The sequence below is a fragment of the Chanodichthys erythropterus genome, chromosome 21, assembly GCF_024489055.1.
Source record: "Chanodichthys erythropterus isolate Z2021 chromosome 21, ASM2448905v1, whole genome shotgun sequence".
NCBI lineage: Eukaryota > Metazoa > Chordata > Actinopteri > Cypriniformes > Xenocyprididae > Chanodichthys > Chanodichthys erythropterus.
The window spans coordinates 27,397,197-27,413,399 of NC_090241.1; the positions used below are offsets into that span (position 1 = coordinate 27,397,197).

General features: G+C 36.9%; 1 protein-coding gene across 1 annotated transcript in view; it reads right to left on the reverse strand.

Annotated features, from left to right (window-relative positions):
• Positions 1–5,045: 5,045 nt before the first annotated feature.
• The window catches only part of tex264a (testis expressed 264, ER-phagy receptor a), an 85,088-nt gene continuing 73,930 nt past the window's right edge, over positions 5,046–16,203 (reverse strand). Inside the window, exon 4 of the mRNA XM_067372988.1 lies at positions 5,046–8,959. Coding sequence (XP_067229089.1) covers positions 8,646–8,959 — 314 coding nt within the window. The 3' untranslated portion in view covers positions 5,046–8,645. The remainder of the gene's footprint in view (positions 8,960–16,203) is intronic.

The window sequence follows — 16,203 nt, forward strand, 5'->3', positions numbered from 1 at the left end:
CGGGAAGCGGACTATTCCAGTCCTCGCCACGACAAAACAATCCACGTTCGAGAACCGTTGATGGAATCGAACGTCATGAAAATAATTCGGTTCTGGTTTTTAAAAAGGAACCGGTTTAGTTCTCGCTTTCCAGCCTTTCTAGGCAGAGACTTGCGCGATTCTTGACTCTCGCGCAAGTCTTCACAGCAGAGGATATAAGAGCATGTCCAGCACGAGCTTGAATTATTTAAACTAACCAGCCTAACGGTTGTTCGCCTCTGTTTGGGTTTCTGTTATTTTTAAACCACAGCTTGTTTTGGGCAGCCCTGCTCGCCAAAAGCCAAACATATATAGGCTACGTAGTCATTAGCATGTGTTTATTTCCATCTCTATTGCATTTAGTACATTCATTTTTAACACAGTTCATAAAATGGGCGAAAACATTTATAGATGATTAATGGCATGCAATTTTAGGAGACAGCAGACGTGGGAAAACCTGCACATTTAGCCTAGATACAACCATTCATGATTTTGATCGTTTCATAGAGGCAAGAATCGAAACCAAGGGCATGAACTAACCTATTATTGTGGTTCGAGGGCAAGGTTAAACTTGAATGGTTAAAAAACACCAGGGACACTTTTCCACAGTTACCACTCTTTCCTCACCTGGGTTGAAAAACAAAATCACAAATACACTGTAAACACTCTAAAGGAACGAAATAAATGTTACAGTCAAACCCTGTTAATTGGTACCATTAACAGCAAAACTGTATAGATAGGCCTAGATGTTACTTTACTGTAAAATATTATGAACAATGTTTTTAGAAGTAAAAAGTATGAATAAGCCAACAATATATTTACGGATAAAATGTATAGAAGTTACTGTTGTTGCTAAAATGATATCACGTAAATGTAATGAAATGTTTACAGTGTAGCTATTACAATGCATGTACACGATTTTATACTTTATTGTATGTTATTGTTCAATCGTAATCCTATTTTTTATAAAGTAACATGTTAGAAAAGTCTAAATATGTAAGACTTTATAATAAGACTCTCGAAGTTTGAGGGTGTTGTGTTGAAATTTAGCCTTTAATAAGATTCGTCTTGTAAACAGCGTCACCAAACTTGTAATAGCCTGTGAATCCGAATCTATCCACTGCTTTTCACTTCACGAAACTGTTGAATACCGCAACAAACCACATTTTAGCTATACAAATAAAGTTGGAATGGGTACATGCTTTCTATACATCCAGTCACAGAAATGCGTTTACAGACACACCCCGGAGCGGGAGTGTTTTGCTATTCAAAGCAATATGTGATGAGATGTTACCTGTGCGATTGTTTATCTGATCTGACGCTTGCTTTTATTGGCTTTTTGAAAGCGTCTCAAACCGAACTCCTTATGCAAATGAAAAACCAATGCAACTCAATTTAATTTAAAAGGACATTTCTTTTTAATAGGCTATTATTATTGTTATTTCATGATTGTGTCAGGTGTCAAAATGTGATGCATGATTTGAACCAACTGTTAACAACGTTAAGTTTATTCCTGTCTGCATAACCGATTTCCAGAGATCACACATAACACATTTATATAAACAGATAAGATTCAGATGATAACAGTCTTACCTGACCTGTCCAGTTCACCTCTCATCGGCAGATTCCAGGCGGATCTACTTGAAGACATCCGGTTATAAGTCCGTGTATTTTCTTCGTATCCTTGGTGACAGTTTCCTATTACTCTAATGTTGTATTTAAAATGTATGGCTGAATTCCAGCAGTGGAATCCAGGTTTATTCAGCGAGGGAAGTTTGCGTTGAGCGCGCGCCTCGGAGACGCTGTGCGCGCGTGGAACTGTCCGTGGTACTGAAAAGGCGTCGCGCGCGTCATTGGATTCCTTGAGATTTTTTGCCCCCCCTTGACTGAATTAGCCTACCCAAAAAAACGCTAAAGAATACTCGCTTCACTATACACAGAACTTTTTGCTGATTTCTTTACAGAGTGTTAAAGAAATATATTTCAAGTGACACAGCTTAACCTTTTTATGCCTAAGTTTTAATACCTATTGATGACGCGCGTGTGTGTGCGTGCTCTGATGAGATTAGATTTGCACTGATTTGATGTCTAACCCTGAAACGGTGAGCTGGAAATATCGATTGGATTTCTTCAACTGAAAAACAACATGAAGTCGGCATGTATGCTAGATGCGTTTCCAATTTACTGACAGCTGGCAGAAAACATCTACAACGGCATTTCTAACCTGTAACAGAAACGATCGCCGACCTCATGTGATAAACTACCAAGACAACTATGCTGTCAACAACTTCACTCAATCTGCTCTAACTGCTCCGCGAGACGCGGGATATGTAAATGCGCAAAAGACGTCAGATGGTGTCGATTTTGTTTAATTGGCCAAGCACCAGTCTGTGACGGCGATATATTAAGGTTGGCTTGTCAGAATCACACATCATGGGATCAATGTCCCGTTTCAGGTCGATGGACAAGTTTCAACACGACAAGAATAGAAAGCGCGCGCAAGAGCACGAGCTCCCATGAGGATGTTCTCAAACCGAACATAGATTGCTTGTTAACCTCTCACCCATCGAGCCAGTCACATCTCATCTTTGCCTAATGTTTTATAACTTAAAGGAGAGCATGCTTGTGAAATCGGTTGGTTGTAGACCGCCAGCAACGTCTAGATTTTGTAAGTGACACTTAGTAAATAATAAACTGATGTACAAAAGAACATACTGTGTGCATCCCATCAGAGCATTTTAAGAGCTTTTTTTTTTTTTTTCAAGTGTAAAAAGATAAAACCTATAAACGAAAATTCAGTCATGATGATCTCCTCACCATCATGTCCTTCCGAATCCCTATACATTTCTTTCTTCTGTGGAACGCAAAAGATGAAGTCAGGCAGAAATGTTAAGGACTGACAGCCTGCCACCATTTACTTTCATGGCATCTTTGTTCATACAATGAAAGTGAATAATGACTGAAACTGTCACCTTATGTTCCATGGAAAACAGACACTTTTGAATTTAAAAATAGCCAAAATCTAATTTAGCAATACCACACTGCTTACAGCTATTGTTATGAGTATATGCACAAATTTGATTCAGCCACAGGTAATCACAGCTGGGTTACTTTTCAGTACAGCAACACTATTGCAAGTGTGTTTCTGTTTTTGACACAATATGGCCACCTTTTGATGCACCAATGAAAATAGGTCAAAAAGAGCATAACTTCAATGCTCCTCCTTTTCTGTGCTTCATAGCTTGCAGCAATCATAAGACAAAGTGTTCAGGCGACAAAGAATCTGCCGGAGCTTTTTGGATATGACACTTGTATTGATCTGTATTGTCAATGGTAAATCCCCCACATCTCATCCAACCAGAAGTCACTTGATGCATGACAAAAGAGAACACTTACACAGAAGGGGTTTCTAAGGTTTAAAACAGACAGTATTGTCATCAATTAGTGCTCTAATGCTCATTCAGCATCAAGAAGAATAGCATATGGCAACAGAGAAACAACTTTTCTTTTGAAAGAAGGAAATTAATACTTTGATTCAGTAAGGACACATTCATTTTGTTCAAAAGTACACTGTAAAAAATTACCGTGATTTTAACAGTAAAAGACTGTAAAAATGCTGCGGTGAAAAACTGTCAATTGGTTTACAGAAAGTTTCCGTACTATATACGGTGAATAACTGTAATAGATCTAACGGTACATTTAATGTAATTTTACGGTAAAATACAGTTAAATTCACAGTTTTTGGAAGTGAAAAATAACAATTCATTGTAAAATTTACAGTGAAAAAAACGTAAATTGACATTCCCACAATTCCCTGTGTGACACTTCACATTTGATATATTTTCGTTGAAATAACTCTGTTTCTTCTTAGTTTTTCTCATTTTTTTCTGATCAGTTAAGTACATTAGGGTTTTATGTTACATCTAATGTTGTTAAATTAATGTTTATTGCATTTTTACATTTTCATGCATGTTACCATGATGGTGTTTAGTGTGTGTGTGTGAATGACACTGTGTGCACCTTCTATATATTAGTATTGTCCTCCTCAGCTTGTGGAAAAGCTGCTTGTGATGAACTTTGATTCATCATGTGACTCTTATCACCACTGTGTTTGGTGACTGTCAGTGTATTATAAAGATACAAAACAGATATTAGTACTTATATTAATTATATATATACAGATATTAGATATTACTACATTAGGTTGGTAAATTAACATATCAGTTAATGAAATATGGTATTTTACCATAAATTCAACAGATTTTTTTTACGTTGCTACTGTATTTTTTACAGTAAAGTTCTGGCAACCACAGCTGCCGTTTTTTTATCGTAAATTTTACTGGGATTTTTTTACAGTGTAACAGTAAAGACATTTATAGTATTACAAAATATTTATTTTTCAAATAAATGCTGTTCTTTTGAACTTTCTATTCTTCAAAGAATATTGAAAAATTAAGCAGTACAGTTATTTTCAATACTGACAATACTGTAGTAAGAACAGTTTCTTGAGCACCAAATCAGAATATTGGAATGATTTCTGAAGGATCATGTGACACTGAAGACTGGAGTAATGATGCTGAAAATATAGCTTTACAAACCCAGGAATAAAATACATTTTAAAACATATTAAAAAATAAACAAGTTATTTAAAATGGTAATAATATTTCACAATATTACTGTTTTTTTATCAAATAAATGCAAACTTGGAGAGCATAAAACACTTCTTTCAAAATTTAAGAATTAACAAAATTCTTACAGACCCCAAACTTTTGAATGGTAGTATGTGTATTTCATTTTCGTTCTCTCTTTCTCTACTAAAATGGTTGCAATAGCTGTTAAAGTGAACAAACAAACGCACCGTTTATATATACACTTTCTTGAAGAATTACAGTGTAAAAAGATCAAATGACCTGCTGAACATCAGAGAGTAACTGTCAGTACCAAAAGAGAAAATTACAATTTGATACAACGGATATTCCAACATTCAGGCACACTAAGAAAAATACAAACCAAAACAAACAACAGGGTTAGACTTTATTTCGATTGTCCACTTATACATATTAGACATTATACATATTCTACTAACTATAAGTAACTTTGTACCTACATATCAACTAACTCATTAATTTGCAGCTACATGTCAACTAACTCTCAGAGTATTAGTAGACTGTTAGAAGGTTAGGGTTAGTAGAATATGTAGTCATGTACTTGCATAGTAGAAAGTCTGTAGGGGGACCATCAAAATAAAGTGTTAGCAGATATTAAGAGGACAGTCTACGTTCCCACTTTATAGTAAGTGGCCTTAACTACTATGTACCTACATCAAAAAATAAGTACAATGTACTTATTGGGTTCATATTGAATTGCAAAACACTTTTGCTGCTATTGAATTGTGATACGGGTAAGGTTAGGGAAAGCTTTGGTGGTATGGGTAGGTTTAAGGGTAGGGGTTAGGTGTAAGGGATGGGTCAACAGCGTAATTATAAATTTAATTACAGATGTAATTAAATGCAGGTGTTTTTCAAATATAAGTACAATGTAAAAACATGTATGTACACAATAAGTGCATTGTATCAAATCTTAATATAAAGTGGGACCCAGTCTGCTAATACTTTAATGAGAGGTAGATGACATGTAGTTCAAAAACTTTTGATATACAAAGATGGTACACTCATATTACTATAAATGGGAGAAAGTGCAACACACAATATGGCAGAAAGTCCTGCCTTCTAAGTAAAAGAGCCAATTGCCAATTGGTAAAGTCATTGTGTCACTGCAGCTGTCATTAGAAGCTCTGGTTGCTATAGCAAAAGTCAGTGTTCTGAGACACATATTTATGACTGTGCATGCGCTTTGGCTATTAGAGCCTGAAAAATGCAGGTATTTTTGTAATAATTTGAGAGTTTAGAAACAAGATTTATGAGACCGTTGTTGTCAGATTTCATTGGTGATGTAACATGTTATCCACTGATGGCGGAACACCCAATCAAAACAAAACAGTCTAGGAGGGTGGAGAAGCAGAGCTGGTTTAGGGGGAGGGATGGAGGGCCAGGCCCATGAAGGGGAAGTGGGCCTGGATCATTGCATGGTGGCGGACCTGGACCATGAGACAGAGGCGGATCTGGACCGTGGAGCAGAGGATGAGACCATGGAGGATCAGGTGGACCTGGACTGTGGAGCAGGCCTGGATCATGGAGCAATGGTGAGAACATAAGACAGTTCTTGACCGGCCTTCGTGGCTGTGATATGGGGCATAGACAGTTCGTGACCGGCCTCCGTGGCTGTGATATGGGGCATAGACAGTTCGTGACTGGCCTCCGTGGCTGTGACATGGCAGGAAAAGAGTTCACAGGTGGATGCCCCTGCCTCTGGAGGAGATGTAGAAGTCTCCACTGCCTCAGAAGGAGCTGTAGAGGTCGCCACCACATTGGAAGGAGATGTAGTAGTCGCTGCCGCCTCAGGAGTAGCAGCAGCGGTTGTTGCCTAATCTGAGGAAGTGTATGTGGCCCACACACACACACACACACACACATGATGATCACCACCGGAAGCACTGAGGATAATGGGATGTCTTCTGAGACCACTGGATTTGGACTTGGAACCACCGGACTTGACTTGCTCACCGCTCGCATTGACCTCAGTTGTGAATCCATAACACTGGCGTTTAGTCTCATCTGCACAGAGTTCCAATGACCAAGGAGATCTGTCGCTCTGGCCTGGCGGCCATGACGTGACGAGGCTCTGGTGTGACGGCCATGATGTGACGAGGCTCTGGTGTGGTGAGTGCTGTCGAATTGCAGGGTTCCTCATCCGCAATTTCCACAGTAGATGAGGAACCACTCAGCAACAAGGCCAAACAATATAGTCAGCGAGGGTCCCTGGAATGTCACTTTGGGGCATCAGATAGTTTAAAAAGTCACTCAAGCCATTTTGAAAAATGCCCTTTATCGCAATATCATTAAAATCTACCACATCACAGAGTTCACAAATGTCCCTGACATACTCCTCCAGGGGACATTTCCCCAGATGCAAATGCAAAAGAGTAACCACTGGGTTCACAATGAGGCCTAGCTTTCTGTAACATGTTATCCACTGAAGGCGAGCAGAATTTAACCCATATGCAGGTTATTTAAATAAATGTGAACACATACAAATAAACAGAACCAGATAGTGACTTGACTTGACCATAAACCATGAAAACAAAGATTCACCAACAGTGGGTTACGTTTAACAAAGCTAGACAAAACATAATGGAAACATGAGGGCTATTTATACACAAAAAGAATACTGACTAACAAGATACACCTGTGAATAATCAAGACCAATGACAAGACAGAACTGATGAAACAAGAACCAATTAGAATTTGACATGAAACAACGGAGCCAATCAGAACATTACACATGAACGGGGAAGCACGTGACATTGAGAGGATCACATGAGGGGAACGGGGAATCACATGACATGAAACATGACTGTAAGAAATAGCAATATAAAAGACATGAAAGCATTAACATAACCAAAACCTTAAACAGAAATGACAGGTGATTTCAAATATGAAATTTAATTGTAAGCTTAATTAACAGTTTTGGAGAAATTTCCCAATTTAAAGAGATAGGAGCTGCACTTGCATTACTGAAATAGCTGCCCAAGAGGCATTTCAAAGATGGCCGCCGAGTGAAATGACTTGCCTGAGGGACTTTGATGTAGTTGCAAAGTTAATTGTATTGTTAGTAGAATAGATTATGAAAATAAAGTGTTATCGACAACAGTCCTTATGTTAAACCCTATTTCTCTCGTAAGAAAATGAAAGGGGAAAAAATGTATGTATATATATATATATATATATATATATATATATATATATATATATATACACACACACACACACACACACACATTGTTATACTTGAATATCTTCTGTATACTTAATCTCTCTTTTTTTGTACTGATTTCCTCTTTTCCAAATACAAACAACAAAAGAAAAAAGAAATAAACAAACAAAACAAAAAACAGATCAATTACATACATGGGGGCATAAAAATAGTATAATCAGGTCAAATTAAACACACTACAATCACTAATAACAACATGCACTTTATTATTCTCACTCATTTCAGTTCTATCCTACAGCAACAGACAGCATTTGGAATGAATAATTCATGTTTTGAAGCAGACACTACTGAATACATCATCTGTAGAACATGTTAATGAAATAAAATGTCTGACTAAGCTTCATTTAGTTGCGTTAATAGAGTTACCTAATTTTCAGAATGTGCCTGATTTACTTGCTGCCTAAATGCAGTTCATGATTACCATAGGAAGACAGACAATAGAGAAAGCAACATATACAATTAGTTTTCTCAGAAATAAATACAAAGCCAAAGTATAATGTGTATTTCATTAAGTCTTTAATAAAAGGATCTGAAAGGGATAATTGCTTGTTTGCTGATAACAAAGAAGTAACTTTTCAGATATTTAGGGATGTTAATTTCAAAGATTTACAAAGAAAAAAAACAGCCTTTGATGATTTCAAAGACACTGACAAACTTTCTCCCTTTCACACATGCACCCACACTCACATATGCGCTCATCATTCACCCACATTCCCTCTAATCCGCTTTATCCATCACTCCTCCCTGTTCCCGATTGTTTCTCCCACCATCACTGGCTTCTGCTGTCCATTATGGTCTTCCTCCTCTGCTTCGTTTTTCTTCTCCTCTTTCTCCTCTTCCATTTCCATGTCCAGCTCTTCAAAGGAAGAGCCACTGCCTACAGACTCACTGGACCCCTTGCCCCCTTGGTCCCCATCCTCACTGTGACCCTCTTCCTCACCCAAGCCAGGCTGAGAGCTCTCCAGCAATGGGGCAGAGGCCTCCACCACATCCCTGCTCTCTTCAACCACTTCCTGGAACACTGAGCTTGACTTTTGCTCCAGCTCATCTGAAACATAAAGAATATTAACAGTTTAATCAATTACATTTTGCTCGCATGAGACAGTATCCCTCTCCAATTAAAAATAAAGGTTCCAAATGGGGGTTTTCACAGCGATGCCATGAAAGAACCATTCTGGGTTCTCCAAAGAACCTTTCAGTGAACAGCTCTTAAAAGAACTTTTTTTTTTATTAGAGTGAAGAACATTTTAAAAGGTTAGTTCACCCAAAAATGAAAATTCTGTCATTAATGAATCACCCTCATGTCATTCCAAATCCATAAGACTTGTTCAATTTTGGAACACAAATGAAGATCTTTTTGATGAAATCTGAGCGATTTCTGTCCCTCCATAGCCTACACAACTGACACTTTAACGCTTCAAAAAGTGGGATCGAAAAACTTATACAAAAAGAGATCGTAAAACCAATCCATATGAATTGAGTGGTTTAGTCCAAATTTTCTGATGAGACTCAATCAAAATGTATAATTTAGGCTTTTATTCACATATAAACATTGATCAGCAAACACAAGCTCAACCAAACCTGCTCATCCTCTTCCAGAAGCTCAAACATGCTGCGTAACACATGAGAAACTGTTGAGTTATGGTTCCTTTAACCATAACTGATGTGTGATTTGATGAATGTTTATATGTGGATAAAAGCCTAAATTCAATCTGTTCATCATATAAAGCGATTGAGTCTCTTCAGAAAATTTAGACTAAACCACTTATATAGATTAGTTTTATCTCTTTATGAAGGTTTTGAAGCAAAGTGTCAGTTGCGTAGAGAGACAGAAAGCTCTCAGATTTCATCAAAAAGATCTTCATTTGTGTTCCAAAGATGAGCGAAAGTCTTACGGGTTTGGAACAATATGAGGGTGAGTAATACATGACAGAATTTTCATTTTTGGGTGAACTATCGCTTTAAAAAACTAAAAAACCTTTTCCCAATCAGTTCCATGGAAGCAATGATGTCAGTAAAGACCCTTTTGGTTTATTTATTTTTAAGATATAGGGCACATTTTTATGTAGGGAAATCTGTATATTGTGCTCAAAAGGATGATATTCTACTCATGAAGATCCTTTAAAGGGATAGTTCACCTAAAAATGAAAATTTGATGTTTATCTGCTTACCCCCAGGGCATCCAAGATGTAGATTACTTTTTTTCTTCAGTCGAATGCAAATTATGATTTTTAACTGTAACCGCTGCCGTCTGTCAGTCAAATAATAGCAGTGATTGGGAACTTGAACAATAAGAGTCGAAAAAACTTCCATAGACAAGTCCAAATTAAACCCTGCGGCTCGTGACGGCACATTGATGTCCTAAGACACGAAACGATCGGTTTGTGCGAGAAACCGAACAGTATTTATATAATTTTTTACCTCTAATACACCACTATGTCCAACTCCGTTCAGCTTCCGGTTAGTGAGGTCTGATCGCGCTCTGACAACGGAAGTGATGTCTCGCGCTCATTGAAGTATATGGGCGAGACATCACTTCTGTCATCACAACGCGTTTTTTGACCTCACTAACAGGAAGCTGAACGAAGTTGGACATAGTGGTGTATTAGAGGTAAAAAATTATATAAATAATGTTCGGTTTCTCGCACAAACCGATCGTTTTGTGTCTTAGGACATTAATGTGTCGTCACGAGCCGCAGGGTTTAATTTGGATTTGTCTATGGAAGTTTTTTCGACTCTTATTGTTCAAGTTCCCATCTACTGCTATTATTTGACTGACAGACGGCAGCGGTTGCAGTTAAAAATCATAATTTGCGTTCGACTGAAGAAAAAAAGTCACCTACATCTTGGATGCACTGGGGGTAAGCAGATAAACATCAAATTTTCATTTTTGGGTGAACTATCCCTTTAATACCATTAGAAACAATTCTGAGTGAACATATTGTACATTGTCATTAAAGACAAGCTAAGTAAAGTTGAAGAACTTGATTTATAAAGCTAAAAAAAGAAAATGGTACCGTTTAAAGTCCTGCTGTTATCACTGATAGCCTTTGGGGATCCTTTAATGGCATTTCAGCATCAGAGTGTTACAGTCATTTACTAACAGCAGTATAATTGCAAGAAGCTGTGCTGTTATCGTGACACACACCAGGTGAGAGTTATAATTGCCAAAAAGCTAAATATGAGCTAAAACAACCCCCAAAGGCTGCATTTGTGCCAAATTATAAAAAATACCTCCAGAGAGATTTCAAATATTTAACTCAGAATTAAAGGTTAGACGCTGGTAAACAGCTGGGATTCTCTTAGCTAAAAAAGGGAATTCTTTAAAGGTGCCGTAGAATGTGTTTTCAAAAAATTTTATATAAGTCTAAGGTGTCCCCTGAATGTGTCTGCGAAGTTTCAGCTCAAAATACCCCATAGATTTTTTTTTTATTCAGTTTTTAAACTGCCTATTTTGAGGCATCATTAAATATGTGACAATTCAGCACATGCCCCCTTTAAATTCTCGTGCTCCCCGCCCCCGAGCTTGCGACTTAAAAAGCATAAACAAAGTTCACACAGCTAATATAACCCTCAAAATGGATCTTTACAAAGTGTTTGTCATGCAGCATGTCTAATCACGTAAGTATTTATTTGGATGTTTACATTTGATTCTGAATGAGTTTGATGGTGCTCCGTGGCTAAAGCTAACATTTCACACTGTTGGAGAGATTTATAAAGAATGAAGCTGTGTTTATGAATTATACAGACTGCAAGTGTTTAAAAATGAAAATAGCGATGGCTCTTGTCTCCGTGAATACAGTAAGAAACGATGGTAACTTTAACAACATTTAACACTAAATTAGCAACAAGCTAACAAAACATTTAGAGAGAAAATTTACAAATATCATTAAAAATATCATGTAATCATGGATCATGTCAGTTATTATTGCTCCATCTACCATTTTTCGCTATTGTCCTTGCTTGCTTACCTAGTCTGATGATTCAGCTGTGCACATCCAGACGTTAATACTGGCTGCCCTTGTCTAATGCCTTGAACATGAGCTGGCATATGCAAATATTGGGGTCATACATATTAATGATCCCGACTGTTACGTAACAGTCGGTGTTATGTTGAGATTCGCCTGTTCTTCGGAGGTCTTTTAAACGAATCAAATTTACATAAGAAGGAGGAAACAATTGTGTTTGAGACTCAATGTATGTCATTTCCACGTACTGAACTCTTGTTATTCAACTATGCCAAGGTAAATTCAATTTTTCATTCTACGGCACCTTTAAAGAGGAATAGCAGCTTTATGAATGGAGTTTAGTGGTTTCTATACAAACATGCTAAACACGGCAAAGACTCAAAGCATCTGTGTTTTTTTTTTTTTTTACTATGGCTGCATATTGATTACATAAAAAAAAAATAATTGAATTACACAAAATGCTAATTTATTGGATTAATCAATAGTTGCTGAAAAAAGCCTCCAGAAGAAGATAATTCAAAGACACTACATTACTGTAGACAAGTAAAGCAATGAATAGGCATTACAATGCGGCTTTACAAGTCAATAGATTGATTATTTACATATAATTGAACATAAGCCTAATTACAGACCAAAATCCTTTTGGAAATCAAGTAAGGGGCTGTTTGAAAATGGTAAGAATGGTAACTTGAAAAAAAAAAAAAATGGACAAAAGAATAATGAAACTGCACTGAGTCTGAAAAAAAATCTTTTGGGCAAGAGGCTATGATCTGTTTTTAAGGTGCAATTTAAGAGGGTCACGACTGAAATCCCTTGCTGAAACTAAATGCTTACAATGAAGAAATAAAGGGACTGAATCACAATAAGGATGGAGATAGATGAAAGAGGGAGGGAGAGAAGAGGGAAGAAAGAGAAAGAGAATCTACACTGAGAGTCTAATACCAGCTATATGAACTAGAATAAAACTTCCCATTCTGCCTAATTTCTTTTAATACAGCAGTGAATTTAACCTCTCATCCTCCCTGCCAGCATTGTTTTAGATGGAAAGAAATGATCCCTCTCTCGTCTAGTCCATCTCAACATATTAGATATGGCATCTCAATTAAGCGCCAGCTCTCTGCTCATTGTGGAGATTCACACAGGCAGAAAAGAGGAGCAATGAGGGGAAGACCTTTTCAAACCCCATTAGGTGCCACAACACACCTTATATTTGCCCACCACATAAATGTCTCCTCTGAAATGCTTGAATGAATGGTCTTTTTATAACAGTAATAAACTCCTGGTCAAAGTATGGGCCTACTTAGCTATGCAAACCATGAACACAATATGAATTTATATGTTGGAACATGAAATAATTTATCTTCAAAATTATTTATGTATACATATATGTATTTGTGCTCTTGACCCACTGATCACAAATGAATTTATGCACAGACACATTTCACTACATTCATGATAATGTTTCCACATACATTCAAGATAATGTTTTTATCTGCTGGGTATCGTAACTTGACATGTCTGAAATGTAAACAAGCTCTAAAAAGCTCCAAACACCGAATTCTGAAAAGTTTTGTTCTGTATTGTTTTTTTTGTATGTGCTTTGGTGTGCATAAATTTATGAATTATATGGACTCCTTATATCATTTGGTCCTTTTGGAGTTTGGTCCATTTGGTTTTTTGGAGATGCACCTAAATTTACCTTGAAAAAAGCTTGATACAGTTTTGTGAGAATCCTTCAATCTGATGCTGGATATAGCAAATGAAGAGAAAATAAACACGTTAAACAAGATAAATGATGTATGCTTCATTTCACAACAAGTATGCAACTAATAGCAATTAATCACAAAAAAAGGTTAATCGCATAAAAAAGATTAATTGCATAAAGAATTTAATCTATTGATAGACCTAATATATATTTTAATTAAAGTATAAAATCAAATGTACTGATACTTACTATCAGGAACTGTTACCCAAACGTACTCATTCTTGTCCAAATCACCACAGCTAATTATAACCTCTCAGTCGGAGTATGTGAGAAACCTTTTAACAACCCAAAAGGGCACTGCTAAGATTAGACTGGGCTTTCCGGTCCTGGTGAATTTGCCTGTACTTGTCCTTCACATTGTGCACAGCGTGCCCTTGGTGCTCTTGAGTACCATGACACTGGAATTAGCTCTGTTCACAGCTTGGATGACACCCTCTAAAAGATCATTGTCACATCTGAGAATGGCCACTTGAGAGCACAGCGTGATGCTCAGAGGGTCCCTAATTCACCAGCTCTATCCATTTTTCCTAATCACTTTCCTGGGTATAATAACTCACCTTATTGTCATTATCGGGTTCAGATCTAGACAGATCCTGGCCTGCCTGAGTCGCAGAGTGTCAGACCACAGGAGATAGACACAATAGTTTAAATATGAAAAACATATTTTATTTTATCTATTTAATATATTTTATATACACAAAAATATATGTATAAAATAAAAGAAATCTTTATTAATGAATAATTCAACGTATATGAAGATCTCAAATTTCATTCCACCGTTGTATATCACTGAACAAACAAGAAACAGTTTTGGCACTAAATATTTGATACGTCTGGAAGACCTTCCAGTCCTAGAAATTGCTTCCAGACTCTCCAAGCGGTTTGAAATCTCAACAAAGCTGAAGCATATCTTTCCTCGGAAAGCCTCTTAAATCGCATTTGCCTGAATTAGTTTCTAAATTGGGTCCAGTGGGATTGTTAACGGAGCTTCAGGATTTTTGTTCAGTAAAATGTTTTTAGACGAAAGGGATTTTGTAAGAGGACAGGACTACGTAATTATACAGTAGGTACAGTAAAAGAGAGTGTGAGTGAGAATGAGAGTAACAAAACCATATACATTAGATTTATTTTACAATAATCAATATGTGTATGTATATATGTGTGTGTGTATATAGGCTACACACACACACACACACACAGGCTTATGTACTGCTTAGGTATGTGGTGTGAACAAAGGTCACGGCACGTTCACACTGAACTCGCTGAATGTGTCCAATGAGCTTGATATACCAGCGCTGACATTCAAACCCTGATGGAAGCATTTCTCAATGCGTGAATCTAAGGTTCTGTGGTTCAAGTTAAAGCACCTAAGAAATGAATAAGAGGGTAGAAAAGGAATGGATGAAAAGAAAGAGAGAGAGTGAGTGAAAGAGAGATGTTCTGAACTGCCCCGCAATCCCCCAAATGAAGGAGTTTGATTCACAACCTGCACTTGTCAGATCCAGCTGAGCAGCTGTGATTGAACGGCCTTTAATTAAGAGAGCTGCAGGCGCACACACACACACACACACACACACACACACACACTGAGCTTAGCTGTTGTCCCGCTGGAGTAATGACTCTGTTTAGCTGTGCAGAGCAGAAAACAGCCCTCGGACTTTAGCATCAATCTTCACAGCCATTTGTTTTACTGACCACAGATTGAACTGTGGACAACTGCCGCTGTGACTGAGCCACGCACCTTCATTTTTCTCAGTTTCACAGAGCTTGTCGGCTCACAGCAGAGACATAATATGGCAGATAAGGTGAGACTACTGTGCAACTGCTCTGGATGCACGATGAATGAGTCCTTATAAACACATTCGTGCAAGTGCTCACACGTTGTTTAGATGTTGCTGGCAGATTCTGACAGATTTATAACATCTGATATGAGGGTAATGGTTTGGGATCCCAAGCAGGGGTAACTGAAGAACTGGACACTGAACATGGCAATAACATGAGCCATCTGTCTGTATTGTCTGTAACTACATAAAGACACAGCTGCTATTTTTCTTTGCTAGACTGTGATATAACTTAACAAGGGACGAGAATCAAGAGACAGGGTTTTTATGGAATGATTTTCATGGTGCTTGTTTCCATTAATGGAATGCCTGCATTTTTTCACACTGTAATGTCTGCAATATATAATATATGCATCAATACGCAGTCTTGAAATAATGCTTGGAATCATACAAAACCAGTATAATTTGTAAACAAATGGTATAATGACATGAATAATAATAATAAAATAAATGAATGCTCTTAATTAAAAAAAATTTAAATATTATTTAAATGATTAAAATAAAAATATGAAATAAAATAAACTAAAAATAAATGTATAAATAAAAATAAGTTAAATAAATAATTTAATTTAAATACATATATAAAGATTTAAAGCAAATATTTAAACGTTTAAAGAAAATTCATACTGATTTATTATGATGATTAATAATATTAAAATATTATCAACATTATTTATCATTATCATCAATACTAAATATCTAAAATAATCTATACTAA